This window comes from Glycine soja, chromosome 9 (assembly GCF_004193775.1).
Source record: "Glycine soja cultivar W05 chromosome 9, ASM419377v2, whole genome shotgun sequence".
In the NCBI taxonomy this organism is placed as follows: Eukaryota; Viridiplantae; Streptophyta; class Magnoliopsida; order Fabales; family Fabaceae; genus Glycine; species Glycine soja.
In genome coordinates, this window is record NC_041010.1 from 8229780 (window position 1) to 8253214 (window position 23435).

The following is a 23435-nucleotide window of genomic DNA, read 5'->3' on the forward strand; positions in this document are numbered from 1 at the left end:
ATCTTATCTTTCACACCTCTTATAGTGTTTATTTCGGCTAGTTTCAACCATAGTTTCTTTTACCTTTTGTTTTCAAACCCCCAACAAGAAAGAACCACAACTTAGGAACCAACATGAGTCTTCATTCTTCATCTAGTGTTAATGGTGAGGGTTCTACTCCTAAGGACCCCTTGTATAAGATATTAGATGAATTGAGATTCCTTAAGTTGTGGAAAGAAAAACAAGAGAGAAAAGAAAAAGGAAAAAAAAGAGTGAAAGAAATAAATCAAGATGAAAAAGAGAAAATAAGAGAAGAAGAAAGAAGGAAAATACTAAAAGAGTTAAGAAAAGAAAAACATGCCTCCTATAGTAGTCATAACTCTTGCAAGAGCCTAAGTGAAGAACTTCGTGACTATTATGAAGGAAGGCATAGGTCACATCTTAGACCTCACTCCCATTGGAGAGAAAAGGAAAGAAAGCCTCAAGAGGCTAACATTAACCTCCTATACTTCCATGGGAAGGACAATGTAGAGGCTAACTTAGATTGGGAAATAAGGGTAGAGCAACAACTTAAAAGGAAGTCTACTTCAAAATCTTATGGCTCTCACTCTTATCCAAAGAAAGACCAAGGTCAAGGCATCTTAGGGGTGACACCTTCTAAGCCCAAAGATGATAAGGGGAAGACAATAGAAAAGGAACCCCTTAAGGCTAGTATCCAAGAGAAGACTAGTTCCATAAAGTGCTTTAAATGTCTTGGAAGAGGACACATTACTTCTCAATGCCCCACCAAGAAAATCATGATTATGAGGGGCCAAGAAATTTATAGTGGCCAAGATGAGGCTACTACTTCACCTTCCTCTTGTGAAAGTGAAGAAGCAAAAGGGGAAGAATCTAGTAAAGAAATCTACCCCCAAGAAGGACAACCTTTAATGGTTAAGGAGGAGTGAAAGGAGGTAAGTGTCTCCTCCAAGAGGTTAGTTAAGAAGGAACGCCATTTTGAAATAAAGACAAATATTAAAGAAACTTCCCCTCTTAGACAACCTCCACATCTTCTCCTTTGTAAAAAGACACTTGTTAGCATTGCCACACCTCTTGGGCTTGAGGTTATTCCTCAAGTAAATGAGTTATTAGATGAAGGTTTAGTTCGTAAGAGCTTAAATCCTTGTGCTTTGTTGGTGCCCAAAATAGGTATTAATAGGCACCAAATCCCTAAAATAAGTGATATGATGAATGTGTTGAGTGTTGCAATCCTCTTTTATAAAATCAGTCATGCACCCAACATCTTCATGATTCTTGTACATAGGGACTTATAGGTAGGTTTGTTGTTATTTTTGGTTTTAATACAAACCTAGGTGCTCATATGGGACACCTTAGGTTTGTCGTACTTTTTTTGTAGGAATAATCAACATGAAAATGTAGAAAAAGGTATGTTTTATTGCATTACTTTCCTGAATTTTTTAAATAGTGATCAAGGGGCTCCTATGGACCCTAAGAATAAAGGTCATTCCTGAGTGACCCACTCCACCAAGTATAAGAAAAATTTGGGGCTTCCATGACTTAACAAACTCTTACAAAAGGTTTGTCCCATATTTTTCTATACTTGTAGCACCACTCATTGAGTTGGTGAGGAACCATGTTCCCTCATGGGAAGATGTCCATGAAAAGGGTTTTCAGACCTTACCCTACTCTAACATAGCCAACACCACTAATACATATGTTATTATTCTTTTTACAGGTGTTGAGGGAAGGAGCCCAGAGTATGAAGAACCTCGGGATTTGAGGAGAAATCCTTTTCAAGGTGGAGGGGAGATGCAATCCTACCCCCCAAGGGTATTGGATAGAAGACTCCAAGAGGATTGGGCTAGAGCTGCTAAAGAAGGCCCTGGGGTTCTCATGAACCTAAGGGTAGATTTTTTGAGCCCATGGGCCAAGGTTGGGTCTACTCTTCTTTGTAAATATTAGAATAGGTTTTTCCTTCTTTTTGCTCTTGTATTTTGGCCATTCTAGCAATATAGGGTTTTAGCCTTGTATTTCAGGGCATTTTGAGTAGTCTTTGTAGTAGGGACTTTTTTTGTATTTTCATGTATTTTGGCATGGGGGTGAGCTTAGCTAGGGGTGAGCTTAGCTATTATAGGGGGTGTGTATCTAAGCTCTAGCTTCTCATCTCAAGGAGGTGAGCTTAGCTATTAGAGAGGTGTGTGTAACTAAGCTCTAGCTTCTTTATGAATCTTCTCACGGAAGCTTCTCAAGGAGGTGAGCTTAGTTATTAGAGGGATGTGTGTAGCTAAGCTCTAGCTTCTCAAGGAAGTTTTCTCAAAGAAGCTTCTCAAGGAAGTTTTCTCAAAGAAGTTTCTCAAGGAAGTTTTCTCAAGAAAGCTTCTCAAGGAAGTTACCTAGTCTATAAATAGAAGCATGTGTAACACTTGTTGTAACTTTGATGAATGAGAGTCTAGTGAGACACACTTCAAAGTTCAACTTCTCTCCCTCTTTTCTTCCTTCAATTTCATGCTTCCCCCTCTCTCTTTCTCTCTCTCTTTCTTTTCCTCCATTGAAGCACCCTCTCCAAGCTTCTTATCCAAGACACTCTCTTGGTGGAGAAACTCCTTCTTCCATGGCTTATTCCCTAGTGGATGGCGCCTCCTCTCACCTCTTCTCCTTTGTCTTCCGCTGCATCTCCATGGTGGAAAATCACCATTGAAGGATCTCATTGAAGCTCAAAGATCTAGCCTCCATTGAAGCTCCACAAGCAAGCTTCCATCAATGTGATGTTGGGCGACAAAGTGGTGAAATGAAGTGAGATATGTTTATGTAAGTTTTATTTTGTTTATATGATATTTATACCTACATGATGTCTTGTTTCTCTCCATTAGTTAGGAATGCGATAGCTCACTCCCTGTGTGCTATTTGTGTTTGGATCCTGTAATGATCTCGAACCTTGTGTTCGTGGGAGCAGATGAATAAGTGGATGACGACTATGAAGAACCTCATGCTAAAGGACACGGGAACACAATGTTATGATAGAATGTGACATTAGGGTATAAGTTTCTATATTAATTGCATAAAGTCTCGGACGACCTTGTTTTGAGCCAAGATGATTTATTATTTATTTGGACAAGTTTTACTATGATATTAGAAAAGTGAATGTGAGCCTTTTACCTTTTTGAAAGGCTTGTATTTAAATGTGTTTTAAAAAAAATTAATTAATTCTGATTTCTTATTCCTTTTATTATTAGTATATATATGTATGGGGTAGAGGGTGTCACAGTTATCCTCATTGGTTTTACAAGCAAGTCTAATTGAGTAAATCATGCTGGCAGTAAAAGGATGATTAAAATCTCTACGCAATACCCTCTACTGTTTATTTAAGAGGCAGTAATCTGCTATTGATTGTGACTGCTGACTTGAAAGATGATCTAATTCTCTGGGACGTTGAACCACAAAGTCTCAAATGTGTTTTGCTTGCTATGGCAGTGATTTTTTTATTCACCTACCAACCTTGGAAATGTCAAAGAAGTTTGATATTCTTTATGCACTTCGTACTTTGAACAATGACTTCATTATGGTTAGACAAAGTTATGGTGGGCATAAGGCGTTATTATTATTTGGTCATATCAATGGATTCCTTCCTTTTTAGTTGACAAACATGTTTGAATGAGATTGAGATTTTGTTTATCATAATAGTATAGGGGTATTATGGAAACTTTCAGTTTTATATATTGTGTTTTCCATACTTTTTCTAATTATCAATCATATTGGAGTTGTTGTTACTTCTACAATTTGAATTACATACTAATCTTGTTTTTATCCATAGCTTTAGCTAATTGTTTGATTTTGATCATTTAGGTTGTGTGTGTGCGTATATATGTATGTTTTGAAGCATGTTAGATTGTTTACTATTTTCAACATAACTTCCCAATAACTTTAGAGGCTCTTGTACTGCATGTGCTTTCACCAATGGGGGGCGAAGTCCTCACTCGGAAATTGGATGTGATGCACTCATGCAATGATTGTTAGGCTCCCTATGTATGTATTGATGTGTTAAATAGGTTGTTGTACACTTGCACTAGTATGAGACTAATACAACTCTTGCATGTCTGGTCCATAATACACAACTCACTAATGCATCATTATATTCTAACAGTTCTTTTTGTTGTTTTTCCCCGATAAAATGCATGTGGTAGTTCTGTTACTTTAGAAAATCCTGATTACTCTATTTATCCAAGGGCGAAATGCTCAATGGAGTTTGCACAAAAGGTTGTTCTTCAGGCATCGATGCACTTTTCATTCCTGAAGGCTGGTGAGGTATTAAATTCAACAATGTCTCAATGATTAGCCTTTCAATGTGTGGGTAGATTATTCCTCAGTTGAATTAGGGGGAAATGTGTCAAGCTGGTTGGGTTGGACAGTAAAACTAGGGTGTTGCATGACAATAGTATAACTTGTCTGATATGTTTTGGTGCTCTATGCTAGATGTATGTCCAGAACTTTCATTGTTCACACTAAGTTTTGTATGTTTGCTGCCAATGCTGATCAAAATGTCAAAACAAACATCTGAATACACCTAAAAAAGAATTTATAGATTTGAGTTTGAGATTTTGAGGTTTTCGATGATTAATTTACCATAAAAAAGCCCTTTTTTAATGTCACTTTGATTAATTTACCAAACATAGCCACTTTTTTTAGAACAACTTTTATTCTTGGATTTTTTTTCTCCCAAATATAATCTAATCCAAACATGCCCTTTGTGTGCCAGATGAAATGAGAGCTGAATTTCCCAATAATGAGCCAATTAATAAGGCAAAAGAATAAGCACTGCTGAATCCCTTTTCTTTTGCATAAAGATGCTACGTAGATGTTAGGCAATAAGCAGTTGTTATCATTGTTGCTTCAACAGTTCAACCCAGTCCTTTGACTAGTTCTCTTGGTTTTCATGCAGCATAGTTTTTCATTTAAAACGACATTCACCTAATCTAAAGGATGCTTAGCATACATGGGTTGGGTTGTGTTATATTTAGAATGAATTGATGAAGTAAATTATCTAGGCATTCATGAAGTGATGAAGTAAACTATCCTTTTAACTAGCACTTTGTGAATTATACATTTTTGTTTCAATAACTGTGACAGTGATGGTGAAATTTATGCATATGGATTTTGGAATTGTATGCATTAAACTATATATGTTTTATTAGTTCCTATCTTGTTCATGAGTTCATTTGAATGTTATGCGGAAATTTGAAAACATGCACAAGAAATAGGGTTCTAGTGTTAGGCCAAAAGCTTCAATGCTTGAAAAGGCTCTTTGTGATTTGGAAAAAATGGTTGCAGAATGTAAGATTGGATAATTATGTTCACATTTATCATGGATAGGAATTGTGAAATGTTTGTTTCTAATGCTAAATTTTTATTTTCTTTTGAATAGTTCCTTTTGAATAATGTTACAGTTGGGCCACCCACAGTGGATAACCAAGAGGCTAATGCTACATCCCAGCTAGGCCACCAACTCTGGAATCCAAGAGGTTTATTGTAGTTTCCCTTGTTATTGCATTCTTTATCAAATATTGGTAAAGTGGCTTACATGTATTGTATTTTCACTGATGTTCAATTCTGATGAGTTCACAATGTTTCGAATGTGTAGCTTAAGATTCTTTAAATTGTTTATTGTTGTATCTATCAACATCATGTGATATATGTTCTTTGGTGTTCTTATGTTTTGCATGTTCTCCTTTAAAATCCATACTATGTCTCCTGCCATCCTTTCTATTAGTTCACCTTTCTTAATAATGAATTTGATGTAATTTGGTATTTGGTCTGCAAACCCTAGTTATGGCAAGGTTACTAATGGATCTTTGGAAAAGGGATTTGATTGGTTATAGTTATGATTCTCAATTGTGTTTTCTTTCTATATCTTATTATGTTAGTGTTGTATCTTGATATTCAATCATATTTTTGCTTAATTGATATTTTGTTCATTTAATTTTGGACACATGGTGTTTTTTGGGCACTTCAGCAACAACAGAAAGGTGAAGCATCTGGTGATTTTCAAGAATTTCATCTTAATGGAAAACCAATAACTAAAAGGAAGTTTACTATGGATGCGACATTGGAGGACAAGATTTGTGATCTCTATGATCTTTCTGTAGATGTATAGATTTGATCTATAGATATTTTTCTTGAAATTTTGTGATAAAGCTTTCTTATTGAATCTTTTCTGTGATTGCTATAGGGGTTGGATGAAAATGTAGGTCCACAGATCAGAAAGTTTTATGCTGAGGTGGTTCATATTTTCTAAATCTTCATCTCAATAATGGTATGGCAGAGATATTAGGTTGCTTGCATTGTGTTTTTCTGTCTAAGGACCAAAAACTCAACCAGCTTGGTTTTTGAAATTCTTGACTTATTTTCTCCAAGTTTGATTTGGTTTATTAATGCCTTCTTATCTAAACTATTATACGTACAAATTATTTGCATACAAAGTAACATAACAAACTGTTAATTATGAAATCCCTCGTTCTATCCATAGAAGCAACAAATAAAATGATTTTCAATTTGTTTTGAGCATTTTTGTTTTTATTTTTTCCCAACAACTGTCTTCTTTCAAGAGCATTAGTGCTACTTAATAGACCATATATGTGTATGTGTATACTTAATGTATAGTTTATGTTGCATGACTTGGGTAAAGTTAATCTGTTTGCATTCTATGGACAAATATATTTATTTTTTAAACTTTCAACTTCCTTGTCTTCAGCTTGCACAGTTATGGCCCAGTGGTTACATGGACAATGATGGGATCAAACTTGGAATTTGCAAGGCAAAAGAGAGGCACATAGCACTGTACAACAAACATAAGGTATGCCTTTTGCAGTTAATAATGATTTTTTATATTAGTAATGCGTTCTTCAATCTCACCCTCTCTCTAAAGTAGAATATTTGCTTTCCCTTGTTCTAAAAAGTTTAACTAAGGGCGAAAGTAGAAGAATTGTCTTCCCTTGTTCTTCAATCTCACCCTCTCTCTAAAGTGGAATTTACATTAACATTGTTTGGGCTCTAGACTGTAGTGTCATGTCTGGAATTGCAACGTTGTAAACTACACATGCTTGGGGTGGTGGTAGTTAAGGTTGTCAATGTCATATAATTTACCAAAGACCATATAGTGAAATGTGAATAGAAAAATGGATAGTTGGATCATAAGGTCCTGCTTCTATCCCTTGTTATTTTTTAAACATTTCAAAGTTCCCCTATTTTGAAGGTGCATTTGGATATTGCGAGAGGAAGAGAAAAAACCAAACTAAAAAGGGAATGCAAAAGAATGATTTTTTTCCCAACCCTTCCTGAATGGAAGAAGGAGAAACTCATGTGCCTAACCAAAATCAAGCAGTTGAACCCTATTCAAACCCCAAGCTAAATCGAAACCCAACATGAAACTTTAAGATGAAGTTCTAGTTGTAAGCTAAACACAGAGCTTCAAAACCCAAGGCCATGCTATTTATGTTGATGGTTCTAATAATGATAGCCTACTTGTTTAGAATGATATGTATATTTTATCATGCTTTTTTGGGATATCAGACAAATGTATATTGGTTGTGCCTCTCCTATTGGTGTATTCCTTACATAGTTTAAGTGTTAGAAATAGGTATATTAAATGAATGTGTGGCCATACAAGAAAAGATAGGATACAAAATGATTGTATACGAGAAGATATTAGTGACACTATTATCTATTAGTCTATAGTTGATTATATGTAATATCAATGTATAAATGTCTACCATTGATAAAAAAAAAATGAATGAAAAAAGTGATGAATAGTTCACTAACATAATATTTTCATTTGTATTGAAGATGAAAAAGTGATGAAAAATTGATGAATGGTATTAAATTTGTACAAATTATTCTGTTGCTATCGTTAAGTTTGTTTTATATTCACTGCTACAATCAAGCTTGGTGAAATAGGTGCAGTACGTGGAACAAAAACACGACTTATAGTTAGAAGGAATGTATTCAAGGACAGTTATTAGCAAATAATCATTGTTGTATTACACCATTCTAGGGCATTGTCTACCTAAAAATGTCTTAGAATGTCATCATTCAAAGATGGTTTTTAACTAAACACCGTCGTAGAATGGTATCATTCAACAATGGTGTTTAACTTTATAACCGACTTTGAATGATGACATTCTAAGACGGTGTTTACAAAAACACCTTCTTTGAATGTGAGAATTCTAACAAGGTTTTTAAGTAAACAATGTCGTAGAATGCAATTATTCAAAGTCGGTTTTTAAGTTAAACACCATCGTTGAATGACATCATTCTACAACGGTGTTTAGTTAAAAACTGTCTTAGAATGGTCTCATTCAAAGATGATCTTCAAATAAAAAAATGTCTTAGAATGATTGACTATTCTAAGATGGTTGTTAACTGACCGTCATCAAAAGCCTTTGCTTTCAACGATGACGACTTCAAAGATGGTGCAGAACCAACGTAGAAAGTCAGTAATAACCGACGTAGAATGCACTTTCTGCACTAGTGAATGTCAACAATTCCAATGCTGAAAGGTTCTACAAAGGCTTAATTGATCATATAAATCAAATGAAAGGAATACCTAGAAGGCCATATGGGATGCCAGATGTATATGTTTGGATTGTTGGAAGAGAATGCCAAGAGCATTGAGCCTATGGTGACTTTGAGCCACATTGGGGCATCTTCAACTATGATGGGAGTGTTAAGTACCAAGTTGAATTGGGGAATGGGAAAAAACTTGTGGCTGTAAAAGGGGTGAACTACTTGAAGAAACAATGGTGTGTGGTTTCTCAAGATGCTAATGTTGATGACCCTAAGATGGAGGATAGCTTGAAGATTGCATGTGATGGGTCAACGGGGAGCACTACTTTGGGTAATGGGTCATCTTGTGAGTGGTTGGATAATAGGACCAAGGCTTCATATGCCTTCAATGCGTACTACCAGTTAGTGACTAATCAAAGCATAAATGGATGTGAGTTCAATGGTTTAGCAAGCATGACTGACAAAGACCCTTCACCCCCCAAAGGTACTTGCAAATTTGATATTGGGCTTGAGGTGGTGGAGCAACTTGCTACAAGCCCTTCACCTACATCAGCACCAACAACAACTGAACCCAGTCCAGACAAGCCCAGTCTTGAGTCTAGGGCATCAGACCCCAGGTCCAAGAAGTCCTTGGCAGTGGAAACTAGGCAACCAAACTTAATTGTCATTGTTGCAATGGTAGTATTTAGTTTGATGCTTACAATCATCCTTTGATCTTTCATATACTTTAGCTTTAATTTTTTTTCAATTGCTAGCTAGACCTCTGAATAACACAACAAAGTTATTCGCTTTATGAGAGTTAATTAGTTAAAATAAATATAGGACAGGTACATCTTAATGTAAATAATATGTAGCAATGAACATAATGTATGAAAAATGATATATGTTAATTTTTTATATCCTTTAGTTTCACTTCACTTAGGGTTCGGGAGCTAGACTCTTAGTCCTACCTTTTGTCACTATTACTAATTAAAGTGGTAATTAATATCCTTCCTCTTTATCCGTTGTTCTCACTTTCTGTTTAAGTTGTATGGTAGCTTAACATTGAAAGATCATGATTAATGTGACAAAAAGCATAATTAATGGGAAGTACACCTTAAAGATGATGGGGACCAGAAAAATAACACACATAATGCTCACTTACTGTCACAAAATTAATAAAGAAAAAAATCATTCCATTCTTCTCATTTTTCTTGAATGACACAGTATGTACAAATATACACATATATTGTTCAAATTGCTTTTAATCAATTCAACCAATTAAAATAGTGTTTGTGTCTACTAGCTGTTATGAAACAGGTTTGAGATCATATCTCTACATCATGGGGTGTTTTCTTCAAGCATATCCAAACTCAAACCAATTGCTTAATTGTAATCGATGAAGGGGAAAAGATAGGAAGGGAAGCTATCAGACCCTAAAACATTTCTTCATGTAAAAAAATACAAGATTATTTCAAATACGAGTGTAGGTCTTTTAAGGAAAATAGTCAATTTACACAAATGTCATAGGTGGTGAAAATTGTCAAATGGCTACTTTTCAAGAGAATATCTTGCCTGCCATGGGTAAAAAATAACAAAGTGTTGACAGTTGGCATCTACATATTTGTATTAAAAGAATAAAATGGTTGTGCTTGTTCATCCTGCTCTCTTGAACCATTTTCTACAGAAAGAGAAACTGGCCTTACTGTAAAAGAAATAAAAGTAAATCTCTTAAACAAAAAGAGGAAAAATGCAAGAATATAAAACTAATGAGCAGACGATAAGTATCATTATTTCTGTACAGATTTAATATAATTGTTTATGAGAAGCACCTAACTCTGAGAATACAAATAGGGATCAAGTACTATTATCTACTTAATTTTCACGTTAAAATTAAAGATAAGCTTATAAGAATCATAGAGTAATTAACCTTGATCAGCTGAACACGAACTTGACTCATCACGAAGCCAACAAACCAAACATGCATTAAATAATCATCAAGTACTAATTAATAAAGTAAACACCAAACTATAATAATCTCTGCAATTATTTTATAATTACTATTTTCTTCTTTGATCTAAATGATAATCACTTGTCGAAGTTTGATCATCAGCAAAGGAAAAATGTGTGGCAGTGTTTTCAATCTCAAAGTCCAGGAATGAATGTTACACCAGTTGAAGGTAGCCATAGTTCCCCCAAAATAAGATTGGTCACAGTGAAGTTAAAAGCTTGGCTAGAATCATTCATCACATGGTACCCTGGCCATTTAACTCTATTATCAAGCCTAGCTCCTGGTCCAAAATTCTTGTACTCAGCATAGTACAAAGTGTCCAAATACATTGTTCCATTCCACTCTAGCCACCCTTTAGGATTTAACACCTCACTGATGTAGGACTGCATGAAAATTGTTCTAGAATACGGCTTCCACGGCCTTCCGAGGTACGTTGAGGTGGTATTAAGATAGGGCAGAAGGTCATAATCCGCTGAAATGTTGCAGAATTGGATGGTGAAACCAGACGATTGATCGGCGTACGTTTCGCCTTGAGCTGTGATTGTGTTCTTCTGGCTTTGTAAGCCTTTCTTGGCCAATATTGTGCAGTTTTGGAACACTGCATTGGCATGGCCGAATATGAAATCCACCGTGCCACTGATTTTGCATTCTCTGTAGAATTGGCGCAAGGAGTGGGCGTAGAGGCTGTCTTGGTAGCCATAAATCCCACATCGATAGAACACAGAGAGGTCTGAGTCTGATCTTAGAGCAACAGATTGGTTTCTTTTGGGTCCTGCAGTGTTCCTGAAGGTAATGCCTTTTGCTATGAATCCTCTGCCATTCACAGCTTCACAGTAAAAGTATAAGAATAAGAAAAGTCAGCAATGTTGAAAGAGGCAATTACTGTTTTTCTTTTCTTTCCATACACAAATCTAAATTTATTAAAATGAAGTGTTCTTATTTTTATTTTTTACTTTTTTATATTTAGCTTGATTTAAAGTTTTAGTAAAATACATAAAGAATAAAGTGAAATAATTTTTTTGTGCCTATTTTCATAATAATTTGTCAAACCTTTTTTTCACATTAAAAATATGAGACAAAAGGACTGATACAATTAATAAAAAAAATAAAAATATTATGAAACTATTGACCCATATATCATAATAATTTACCAAAGGAATAATATTATTCTTTAATTTAATTAGAATGTACTTACAGTTTTTACACTGTTAAATAAATATGATAAAAACTATTGACCCATATATCATAATAATGTAATACTTTAAACGATTTTTAATAAGTTTACAGTGTAAAATTCATTAGATTCATTATATAAAAGTTAAAATTATTTTTTTCTACTATAAAAAATATTAATGACACTCTTTCTTAATCTTTCTTTTAAATTTGTTAAGAAATATTAATTTTGATAAATTTACTTTTTATTTAATAATTTTCTCTTCTAACCTAAAACTGAACCCACCAAAATCAATTATTTTTAACAAATTCAATCAATCACAGTGAAAATATTAAAAGAAAAGTATAAGAGAGAATGTGACCAATATTCCTCATTCTACTATTTAGTTAAAGTGTCCTCACCAAAGGTAGCTGTCTTGAATGTGGTCAAATTTTCATTACGACTCAGATTAGCGGAGATAATAGCGACATCCATACCCTCACCAATCACCACAAGGTTCCACTTCTTCTTCTTAATCACAACATTCTCGGTGTAAACACCTTTCTTTATGTGAATCACAAAGCGTTTCATGCTATAAACAGGTGCTGCTTCCACAGCATCCATCACCTTAGTAAAATTCCCAGTCCCATCGGCAGCAACTACAGCATCCGCAGACACCACATTTGTCTGCAGCAACAACTTATCCTCTGCTTCAACCCATGAAGGAAATTTATCCCTACTATTTCTACTGCTGAAATCATTCACATATGGCTTCACCTGGGTCAGTAGCTTTTGGAGTAACCACTTTGCTTGATCAATTTCTGTGGATATTAAACCCTTCACATTACCATTTGTACCTTCAAAATCTTCCATGCATGTATCTGTATTCGCTAGTACAGCGCTCAGCCATGTCCTCAAATCAGAGCTCAGATTACCAGTACTGTTATCATTCCCTGCAATAAACAACAAGAGTATGGAGTGTTTGTACATTGTGTTTGTGATTAGTTTTAAGATAATTAATTACTTGGTGCCTCTCAATTTTAGAGTATTTTGATACCCTTTTTACTAATGAACCAAAACTAGACAATTATCCACATTACTTAAATACAGGTAATGAAATACATTTCTATCTTAAAAAATACTTTAATTAGAGGTCTTATTTGTGTATATATATTTTTTACATGACATTGATCTAACACATTTTTGTTAGACATTCGTAAAAATATATATCATACTAAGTGTCACACTTAGTTAAGGCACATAAAGTAAGAATACATACTATTACATTGTAATTATATGTAAAAACCTAAGGACACCAAAATTCGGTGAAAATAAGGAGAGACATAACAAATCACCTTGGGGACTTTGAACAGCGGAAATGGACCAGCTGAGTTCATCAGCTGACAAGTCTAACAAATCGAGACAGGCAAAAATGGCGGCGGCATCATAAAGATGAAACTCATTATTGTTGACATTGCTGACGAACTCAGACTTGAGAATGGAGGTAACGTTTTGCAAAACATCGCCTACTGTGGTCACCGAGCCTATGAATTCAGAAGGAGAAACTCTCAGGCTACCGAGTCCCGCGAATTCAGAGCGAACAAAGAAGATGATGAATGTGGTGGTCAGAGTTGAAGTACTCAGCTGTTTGGTCGAGAAAACAGCCATTGGAGTGAATGAATTAAGCCTAAGACGTGTATGACAAATGTTTGTGGGGTTAAGAAAACTGATAGTATTGCTTAATAGTAGTATTTGGAAGAAAGTTCCAAAGTCATGGGGGAAGAGAATGATGATAGAACGTGTTGTTTGACAAAGGGATATATTGGTTGATGGAAGTAATATATGTGTTAGATGAAGGGAAATTCAAACAATATATATCTCGTAATTTTCATCTTTAAGATAACTAGTTATTAAAAAAGAAAGAAAATAAATGTCAAATTATATTTTTAATTTTTAATAAATATTCAAATTTTGTGTTTATTTTTTAATATTTTTTATTTTTATTCTTTTGCAAAATAAATAAAAAATTATTGACACTCTTTTTTAGTATCTGATAAATTACTAATTTTTTATTTATTGTTCAATAATTTTTTTATTTTAATTATTTTCTTTGAAAAAGACTTATATTAAATGCAATTTTTTACGAAAGAACAAATATAAAATTCGTTAATTTATTAAGAATTAAAAAAATGTCAAACATAAAAAATTAAATTAAATTTTATTAGAAAATTAATGGAAGAAATTTTTTTAACAAATAACAAATACAAAATTTGAAAAATTTTGAGTGTGTTTGGTTTACATTTTCATTTTCTGTTTTCATTTTTCGAGAACTATTTTTATTTTCGAAAGATTAGAATTCTGAAAACATATTTGATTTGACTTCTTGTTTTCTGCTTTCAAGAAATAAAAACACTCAAAATGCATTTTTAAAAGGAAATGTAGTTTTAGATTTACTTAAAATTACATTTATTGCCACCGCGTTTTTATTTTATCCAAAATGAGGTTCTTGGTTTCAACTGAAAACGAGATTTTATTATTTCGTTTGAGAAAATATTTTCACTGAAAATGTTTTAAAAAATCCAACCAAATGCATTTTCATCACCATTTTCTATTTCTAATGAAAATGAAAACAAAAAACAGTCAAACCAAACAGCCACTTATTAAAGATCAAAACCCTATTTTAGTCAAGAAAAAATACAAAAAAAGTTGCACACTCTCCTTACAAATTTGCATTGAAGAATAATTTTTTTCATAAATCAAATATTAGAATTTCTATTTTGCCAAAAATATGAATTTTTAAGATGTTTGGTACATCTAAGAAAAAATTTGGTTTAAGGGTATAGACACTCATCGGACTCGGGGCATTTGCAGAATGGAATGAACTGGTTAGCACTAGCACATTGGCAGATAGCGGAATTTAATCAAGAGGGTTCTGTTAATGAAGTAGTTAGCACTAGCAGAGCATGGGCAGATAGGGGAATTTGATTAAGACTTAAGAGGGTTATCTTAATCGCTAAAGGGTAGTAAGATGGAAGGGACTACTCTGAAGAGTGGAAATGTCAAGTTTGAGTAATCTCAGTGTTAATTAGAGTCTCTATGCACTAATGCAGTGTCTTCTTTCAAAGTGAACCAAACCCATTATTCAAATATGATTCCGCGTCTTGACCTTCATGGGGCACGTACAAGAATCATTTTTAGAGTAAATTACTCTAATTGTTTTAAGTTCTTTTAACAAAATTTAATTTTTATTTTTTAATATTTATAACAACATTTTTTTTATAAACGTACATGGTATAATGTTCTATAAATAATTAAGAGAGACAATTTGTTGGATTTAATTATGAATTTGATGCTCAAATTATTTTAAAAGATTTAATTTAGTGTATAAGTTTTTAAAGAATTTTATATGGTTCTCAGGTTTTTTTTTTAAATGCATCAATTTAATTTTTTCGTCCAATTAATCTAACCGTCACTATATTTATTATTATCTTAAAAAAATAAAAATTTGAACTTCCGTGAAGTACGACTCCCTGTAACCACCGACGTGGCCCCTTATCGTTGGGGGCATGGTGATCTCCCTTCGAGGCTGGTATGTTCGTGTCTGCCACTGTGGGAAACGATGGCCCCAACAGCCTTCACCATCACCATGTGGCATTCTGGTTACCACTGTGAAAAAGAAAGAGAGAATTGTTTATATTCTTTAAAATAATAGTAATAAAGATAAAGAAGTGGATGTTAAAAACCCCATTATTCATAAATAAAAATTGTTTAGAAATTCATAATCCTAATAATGTCATCAGCTTAATTGAATAAAAATGATAAAAAATTTAAGGATGAAATTAAATATTCTAAAACTTTGGAATTAAATTAAATTTTTTAGACTAATTTGAAGATCAAATTAATAATTAAATCTAATTTAATGTAATGAGTGTTAACATAATATTTTTCAAACAATTGAAAAAACAGTGTAAGATACAAAAAGAAGAGATATCAAGATAATTTGAGGAAACCCTAGGAAGTATTAATACAATTTACTCTAATTCTTATATAACGTGTTTACTAATAATTAAGCATGAAAAATTAAAGGAAATAAGAAAAATAAATAAATATGAATCATAATGATCTAATAATTTTTTAATGTAATATTAATAATAATTTTTTAATTATGATTGCTTTCATTTATTTAATAGTTTTTTTTGTCCGTGTACAAAAAATGTAAGATGACATTTGTTAGGGCATTGTGTGAGTGACTTTTTCTATATGAATTTCGATATTAATTATAAGATAACTTAAATTAATGATTGATTAAATTCACAATATTATTTTGACTTAATTATTAATATGATCCTTTTAATTTTTTTAAATATTAAATAAGGTCTTTGTTTGATTGAAAACTTCAATTAGATCCTTTTTCTATATTTATTTTTAAAAAAAATGCTCAAGTTAGACTTTTTCCGTCCAATTGAGACTGACAATGTTAGTTTTTTATTTTCTGTATTTTTAAATAGGGACAGTTAGATAGTTTTCATTTATAAATAGTGACAGTTTTGAACTGTCACTACATTTATTATTATTTTAAGATTAAAAATTATAAAGAAAATACAATCTAAATATATTAAAATAAATAGTGGTCGTTTATTTATAGTTGCCACCATATTTATTATTATTTAAAAAAATAGCTTAAATATGTTATAGGTTTTTGATAAATTAACTAATTTTGTTTTAGATTCTTAATATTTTATTTTTGGATTGAGTCCCTGATAATTTTTTTCCATTTGTTATTTGTTCCTATCAAATATTTTTTAAAGGGACTAATACAAAATTTATTACGAACCAAAAATAAAATTTGTTATTTATCAAGGACAAAAGTAGAGAAGCTATCAATGACAAATTCAATTATCTTATTGACAATATTTGAAATATTCTAAAACATACAAACAATAATGAACAATTCGTTTATTCTATTAAAAATGACATAATTTGTGTTTTATACAATTTCTGCATAGCAGATAATCAAGGAGTCTCTCTCCTCACAAAAGTCTCTTCTTCCGGAAAAGGTTGTACAACTTTGTCATGTTATCAGGATCCCATAAAGGTGTTTATACCAACTTCAAAGACCTTTAGTTAGCAAAGGAGGGTATTCAAAGCCCAATCTATAAAGAATTTTATTCAAGAGAAGAAGCAGAAAAAACCCTTGAATTAAATACCACCAATATCAATAAAATAAAATAAAAAGCCCTCGAACCAAAGCCCACGACTATAATCATAAATGCTGACAAAGCCAAGACCTCTCTCAAAACTTACAAAGACTCTGTCAGTCCAAATGTTCCCGGACCAACAAACAATTTGAACCTTGATAACTTCAAAAAAAAATACGAAGATCATTGTTTAAGGTTCACACCAGCCAAACTCAGATTCCTGGCCTTTACATAGGTGTCCATGCCTACTTCAACCAGACATTCGTGTGTACCAATAAAATTCCATTTTGCGAGGATAAAATTAATTGTCCTTGTAAAATAAAATTTATTTTCAAAAAAGCCAGATTAGATCTGGACCAGTTCAAGTCATTCGGATTCGAAGACTTGGCAATCACCACAAAAAGTCTTTCGGACTATGGTTGTAATCAATTTTGATTCGTCCCTCGAACAGATTTGAGGGGTTTGATCCGTCTATAAATGAAGCCACAAACCTGATACAAGCTGAAATGATGGACTATATTTCCATCAAAATTGTAACCTGCCCAGGCAATTTTACCCCATAAAATTACCCCTCTCATGCTATAAAACTTTTGCCAGAAGACCACGAGGACTTTCCCTGTTTGTTTAATGATGAATATGAGAACTAGGAAGTGCAAGACAATATACAATACCAATACAGCCTCATGAGAGCACAAACACTGAGTTATCAATGGTTTTTCTCAAAATCTGATAAAAGAGATTTTGACCTAATAAGAGAAACCTATGACACAAAACTCTTTCTACTAGCATACAATGGGAAGTGTTTCATACCTTTTCCGGTAGAACATAACAATAAATTGCTACAGTTTTTCCAAAAGGAAAAGAAAGATAAAGAGATATATGAAGCCAATGGTTGCCACAGATAGCAAACCCCGCCATTTCCATCCACTGATCTTTCCATGGAAGACTCATCAGACATTTTTTGTTCATCTTCAAGAAATGTCCAAGAAGAAGAAAGTGTTACCATTACAAAGTCTTCGAAAAATTGATTATTCACAGACACATCCTACCAAAATACAGTTGTAAATTAAGACAAGAATCTTTGCTTTTGTCGAATTTTCGACGTTGAGTCTTTTCATAATTAGCTTTTGTAAAAATGGAAACTGTGACAGAGTTAAAGAATAGTAATTTAACTGTTCTTGACTAAAGGGGTCTTTTGTTTTCTTCTTTCATATTTCTCTATATAAGGAGCATTAGAGCTCAATTGTGACACACACAAGTACATGGGCAAACCTTCATGTTGCTTTAACCATTATCCCTATAGAATGTTAACTTTAGGTTGGTGAGTTCGTTGTTTCGTAGGTTTTAGACATAGTCTTGGCTCCTGGTTGTTGGGTTCATGAGTTCCTGAGTTGGTGGGTTCGTGAGTTCGTGAGTTGGTGGGTTCGCGGGTTCGTGAGTTTGTTGTTTCGTAGGTTGTTCTCTTTGACACTTTTGATTCTGTAAGTTTTCTTTTCAACTTTTGATAGTTGTAACAATTCTCAAATTTTACTTTGAAGGGATAGCATTCGATCTTTATTCTCCTTTCCTTGTCTCTTATTATTTCTTTAAATACTGGTTTTGAATGAAATATTGGTCGATTTTGTTTTGTATGCCAACCTAACCGTGAAAGATGAGTGGTTTGAATACACTTGAAAATACATATATAGATATCATTTTTTTTAAATGTTTTTTGTTGTATTTAAAAGAAAGCCTGGAAATTTGTTCTGTGATTGCTACTAAGTGTTAGAAGAAGAGGCTTGTTTGTGCCAGTTGCAGAGACTTTGATGCCACCACATGGGATGTATAGTTAGATGAGTCCCATAATGTGGGGTCCTTGCAAATAGTCCACATATTAACCAGCACTTTTGCATCTTTTGAGATGGTGTGGCCACCTATGTCCACATCTTTACCAGCTTTTGGTGGTAGTAAAAATGGAACTGGTGGGTGCAACCTTAATGTCTCTTTTACTATTGCTTGCAAGTATGGGAGTTTACCAATATCTGCTTCCTCTATAGGATTATTGCCTTTACTAATCATTTGCTCAAGCTCTTGCTTTGCTTTTGACATTACATCTGGGTTGCGGACTAATTCAGTCATTGCCCATTCAAGGGTGGATGTTGTTGTATCTGTTCCCGCAACAAATATATCCTATTCAATTCAACCACAAATTTCAGTTACCAAGTTAGATAGTGATTCATAAAATAACATAATTTAAAATAAATGACAATATATACGTAGGATAGGGGAAGAGATTAATTACATGTGAGAGATGTTCAATCATATTGTCCATGTACTTGTTATCATTGGAAATGTAGAGCATGGCATCTAACATGTCATTGTGGACTTTCCCGTCCTCCCTCTGCTTCAACCTTTGGCTAACCAAGTGGTTAAACATGTCCAACACCTTCTTCGAGTTCTTACTCTGTCGTCTTTTGATGCTCTGTGGATCAACCATCTTCAACACTGGAAAAAAATCTACCAAGTTTGGTGTTCCAACCAGCTTTATGATATTGGTCACCAAGTCCTTCAACTCTTCTGCTTTACCTGTAGAGTGAATCAAATCCACAGAGAAAATAGTGTTTGATAGAAGATTTATGGTAGTCTTGAATGTTGTTGTGCCAATATCCACTGCTTCACCAATATGTCTGCTTTGATGTATATCGGAGACTAGTTATTGCACTATCTTACGCCTAACGTCTTGGCTAGCATAAGAGACTTATGGGCAAATAACTAAGTGTTGCATATTTTTCTGAGTTCCCTCCAAAGAGGTGAAATGGGCATGAAAGCAAGGTTGTATTGTTCATAGTTTAGAACTGGCACAGATTGGGGAATGGTTCGGTTTGACAAGAATTGGCCATTGGTTAGAAGCACCTATTTGGGCATTTGTGCTGAAGACATAACAACAGTGGTTATTTGTCCCAGCTTTAGGCTCATTATTGGGCCATGTATCTTAGCAAGCTTTGCCAATGACTTGTGAGGCTTTTCAACCAATTCAAGGAGGTTACCTATGATGAGAACACGGGATGGTCCCAGTGGCAGCTTATGGTTTGCTTTTGTGGCCATTGCAAGGAATGAACCAAGAAGAGCATGAACCATGGCGCATGTCAAGACAATAATGAGCAGTGCACAACTTGCAATGTCCTTAAATTTTCTTACTATATAAACTTAGTATTCTATTTGAAAACTCACATGTTTGCTTGGGTTTTTCTAGAGTTATCCTATTATGCAACAACAACATCTTTAGAATATAGTTTGTACATCATGGCTTAATTACATAGGATGGGTATTTTTCCACTTCAAATATGATTTAAGTTCTAAAATCATGTTAAGTTATATGTAAATGTAATCAATAATAATTTTCTCATTACCAAAAAAAAAAATCTCAAATACTATAATTTTGAGTGAAGTTCAATTTGCACACTTCAAAGTAGAATTTAAAATGTGTAAACTATAACTAAAGCAACTTTAATCTAGCAACAGTTCCTTATCATTTTCTATTTTTTTTTTAAAATAAGTGTAAAATATTTTTTTATAAAATCTATTATTCTGACGTGAAAGCAACGCAACCCATAAGAATTAAGAAAGGCTTGATTGCCTTATTGAGTAAGGTAGGTTTTTTTGGTAAAAAGTAAGGTAGGTTTAATACATAAGGTACTCACCTACACAAGTTTTGGCATGTTAAGTTATTTGGTTTGTGGATAGTGTTATTTCATTTATTAAGTGGATGTGCATATTTCTTTTTCCTTCCTGTTTATAGAAACCTAACTCGAAATTGAAGTAGTGTTAGTCGTCGTTTACAACTAACTTTTGTATAGAAAATTTTTCCAAAATGTATATAAATCTCTCAATTTATGGTTCTTTTTGGTAGTATTGTAAATAAAATTGCTTTGTTTTGATCTCTGCTCAGTATAAGCCTCTTTACATGGAATTAATGTTAAATTTTCTTTAATTTCAGGCAAAAAGGAGCTATTTTGAAGAAGTGCCAAAGGAGTCATCGTGCTAAGCGAGCTCAATGCACTTAGCGTGCATTAACGGCTAAGCCCAGCACCAGTGCGCTTAGCGAGTAAAGGGGAATCTGGAAAGACATATGCTACACAAGCACACGCTTAGCACGTTATCAGCTCGCTAAGCGAGTCGTCTATCACTTTCTAGGCTTAGCGCGAGATTGGCGCTAAGCTCAAATTCACTTACTCGCGCTAAGCACGATGTCAAGATCAGGAAGCCCATTTTAAGCTTTATTTGCACAAAATTGAAAGGGGGAGCCAAGAGAACTGTTCACTACTCAGAGGCCTGAAGAGTGTGAATTTCAGAGAGCGTAAAGCAGAGCAAGGGGCCAAGTTTTCATCTTTTAGGGAGATTAGTGAGTTTTTGAGTGATTGTGAGATTCCTAGAGGTGGAGGAGACATCCTCACTCCTTTGTAAGCAAGCAATTTCTCTTGATTCCTCTTCTTCAGTGTAAAAGGAGCTTCCTTGCCATGAAAGGCTAAAACCCTCTGTTGGGGATTCTTATTGAGTAGTTGATGTAAACTCTTTTTCATATCTAATTAAGGTTGTTTTATGTGTTCACTGCTTCTATCTATGCTTATTGTATGCATGCTTGTGGCTTGATCACCCATTTGTGTGTGCTATTAGGGACTTTAGCATTGAGAAATGTATTGTTTCCTTAGAACTTGATAGAGCAGGGACTGAATAACTGCATTGCTAGGGATAGTGTGTAGGGTTTTAGTTTTCTTTATTATGCTATGAGTATAATGCCGTTTAAATTAGGCTAAGTTCAACAAGAGGGATCTGCGAACGAAGTTTGATTTAAATTAATCCAAACTCTGGAGGAATCGGTGTTTGGTATTTTTGTCCTTAGCATAGAACACAAGAACATCTTTAATTAGAAAAACATCTTTAATTGCATCAACTTACTCAGTAGGAGGACCCAACGCCTTTAGATATTTGTTTTCACACTTACTTGTTCTCGTTTATTGCTTTTACTTAGGATAGAACATACTTTTGCTTTAATTCACAACCATTAATTTCTGTTTGCAAATGTCTGCTTACTTAATAAAACTTTGCTAAATGAGCAAGTTCCTTGTGTTTGATACTCGGTTCATTCTGTTTTAATTATTTTACTTGGCGACCCGGTGCGCTTGCCGGTAAGACCACTCCCATATAAAAACAAGTAATACCAATTTGAAAGAGGGAGTAAACAAGTATTCTGGTCGAACAAGTAGGCATTTCTATCTTGTAACTAAGAATAATATTGAGCAATGATGTGACTAGAACCATATGAAGCTTCATTGTCAACCTGATTACCTTATTTGAAGCTTTATTCACACAACATACACTACTGACACAAAATTTCTTGAATTATATATGCAGAAATTTCTTCAATTCGATCTGCCTTATTAGTTGTCACAAGCTAGCTAGCCTCTTCATAAGGTACTCACCTACACAAGTTTTGCCATGTTAAGTTATTTGGTTTGTGCAAAGTGTTATTTCATTTATTAAGTGGATGTTCTATTTCTTTTTCCTTCCTATTTAAAGCAACCTAACTTGAATTTGAAGTAGGCATTGCTATCTTGTAACTAAGAATAATATTGAGCAATGATCTGACTAGAACATGTAAGTGCCAATGAAATTTGTAGTTAGGCTTATAGGATATAATCAAGGATCAAGAAATGTACATACTTTGTAATGAATCAAATCACCTTTAGAGAAATTAAGGGTGAAGGTGGGTTGGTCAGCTCCAAGGTAATCAATCAAATCACCAATGGGAGTCTGTTGTGTTGTTTTCCATGAAGTTTATTTTGCATCCAGCTGAGGAACTGCAAGTGACAAAAAGTTTCAGATTATATCACAAAAACTTTTTTCCAACACTAAATTAAGATAACAATTCTCTCACCCTCACTAAATTAATCGATTTTGTTGTTGCTAATTTCAATTGGTCTGTGGCAGTATAGAAGAAAGCAAACATGCCATTAGTTTATTTAATGCTTGCATGCACATACACAGTTTCCAAAACTGAATCTATGTACAAAGTTCACATAAATTTGCTTGTAAATATTTATAAGATATAATGAATTGATTTGAGTTGGTGAACTAAAATTAATTAGTACACTTTTGATTTGTGTGTTGGTCCTTAGCTATGATGTGACTGATTGGGTTAGTGAAAATTGATTGGGTAGGGTCTGAGCAGAAAGCTGGTCCATATATTGTCTGCCTTGCTTTTTTTGGTTTCTTGGCCAATTTTCAGGTATCCCATTTCTTCAAGTTTTGAATCGTTCATACTAGTTTAGGTGTGTAAACTGTAATGCATTGATTGCTAGTGTTGCTACATTGTTTGAATGTTTTGATGTAATTGCTATGATAGCAACTCCCGTAAGGGTAGCGTAGTTTGATTGAAGTTGGTATGTACATGTACATTTATTATTCAATGTGAGGCAGACATAAGCTTCTTCTACACACACCCCTTCTACACAAAACCCATGAACAGAACATGGTATTATTAATGCAAGGCAGACATGTATATTTATTGTTCAATGCAGCC

The 23435-nt window shown here is 33.7% G+C and overlaps 2 protein-coding genes and 1 pseudogene across 2 annotated transcripts; 1 reads left to right on the forward strand and 2 right to left on the reverse strand.

Moving 5' to 3' along the window:
* The first annotated feature begins 4215 nt into the window (after positions 1-4215).
* On the forward strand, positions 4216-9249 carry LOC114368121. The gene is made up of 5 exons (XM_028325473.1): positions 4216-4281; positions 5987-6121; positions 6203-6250; positions 6725-6826; positions 8662-9249. Exons 1-5 carry the CDS (start codon positions 4216-4218, stop codon positions 9247-9249), a joined length of 939 nt encoding a protein of 312 aa, XP_028181274.1.
* Positions 9250-10381: 1132 nt separating this feature from the next.
* On the reverse strand, positions 10382-13495 carry LOC114367457 (pectinesterase/pectinesterase inhibitor PPE8B-like). Its single transcript, XM_028324649.1, has 3 exons — positions 13034-13495; positions 12101-12631; positions 10382-11351 (listed from the first exon to the last, which is right to left on the reverse strand). Exons 1-3 carry the CDS (start codon positions 13344-13346, stop codon positions 10660-10662), a joined length of 1536 nt encoding a protein of 511 aa, XP_028180450.1. The 5' UTR covers positions 13347-13495; the 3' UTR covers positions 10382-10659.
* A 5145-nt stretch (positions 13496-18640) lies between these two features.
* On the reverse strand, positions 18641-19993 carry LOC114368122 (annotated as a pseudogene).
* Positions 19994-23435: the final 3442 nt, after the last annotated feature.

Excerpts from the sequence above, each read along its gene's own strand:
- LOC114368121 (XM_028325473.1), top strand. The coding sequence starts at position 4,216 with ATGGAGTTTGCACAAAAGGTTGTTCTTCAGGCATCGATGCACTTTTCA. Across the intron at positions 4,282-5,986 it reads CATTCCTGAAGGCTGGTGAG|CAACAACAGAAAGGTGAAGC; the intron begins GTATTAAATTCA and ends TGGGCACTTCAG. Across the intron at positions 6,251-6,724 it reads TCAGAAAGTTTTATGCTGAG|CTTGCACAGTTATGGCCCAG; the intron begins GTGGTTCATATT and ends CCTTGTCTTCAG.
- LOC114367457 (XM_028324649.1), bottom strand. The coding sequence starts at position 13,346 with ATGGCTGTTTTCTCGACCAAACAGCTGAGTACTTCAACTCTGACCACC. Across the intron at positions 12,632-13,033 it reads CGCTGTTCAAAGTCCCCAAG|GGAATGATAACAGTACTGGT; the intron begins GTGATTTGTTAT and ends TGTTTATTGCAG. Across the intron at positions 11,352-12,100 it reads ATTCAAGACAGCTACCTTTG|CTGTGAATGGCAGAGGATTC; the intron begins GTGAGGACACTT and ends TTTACTGTGAAG.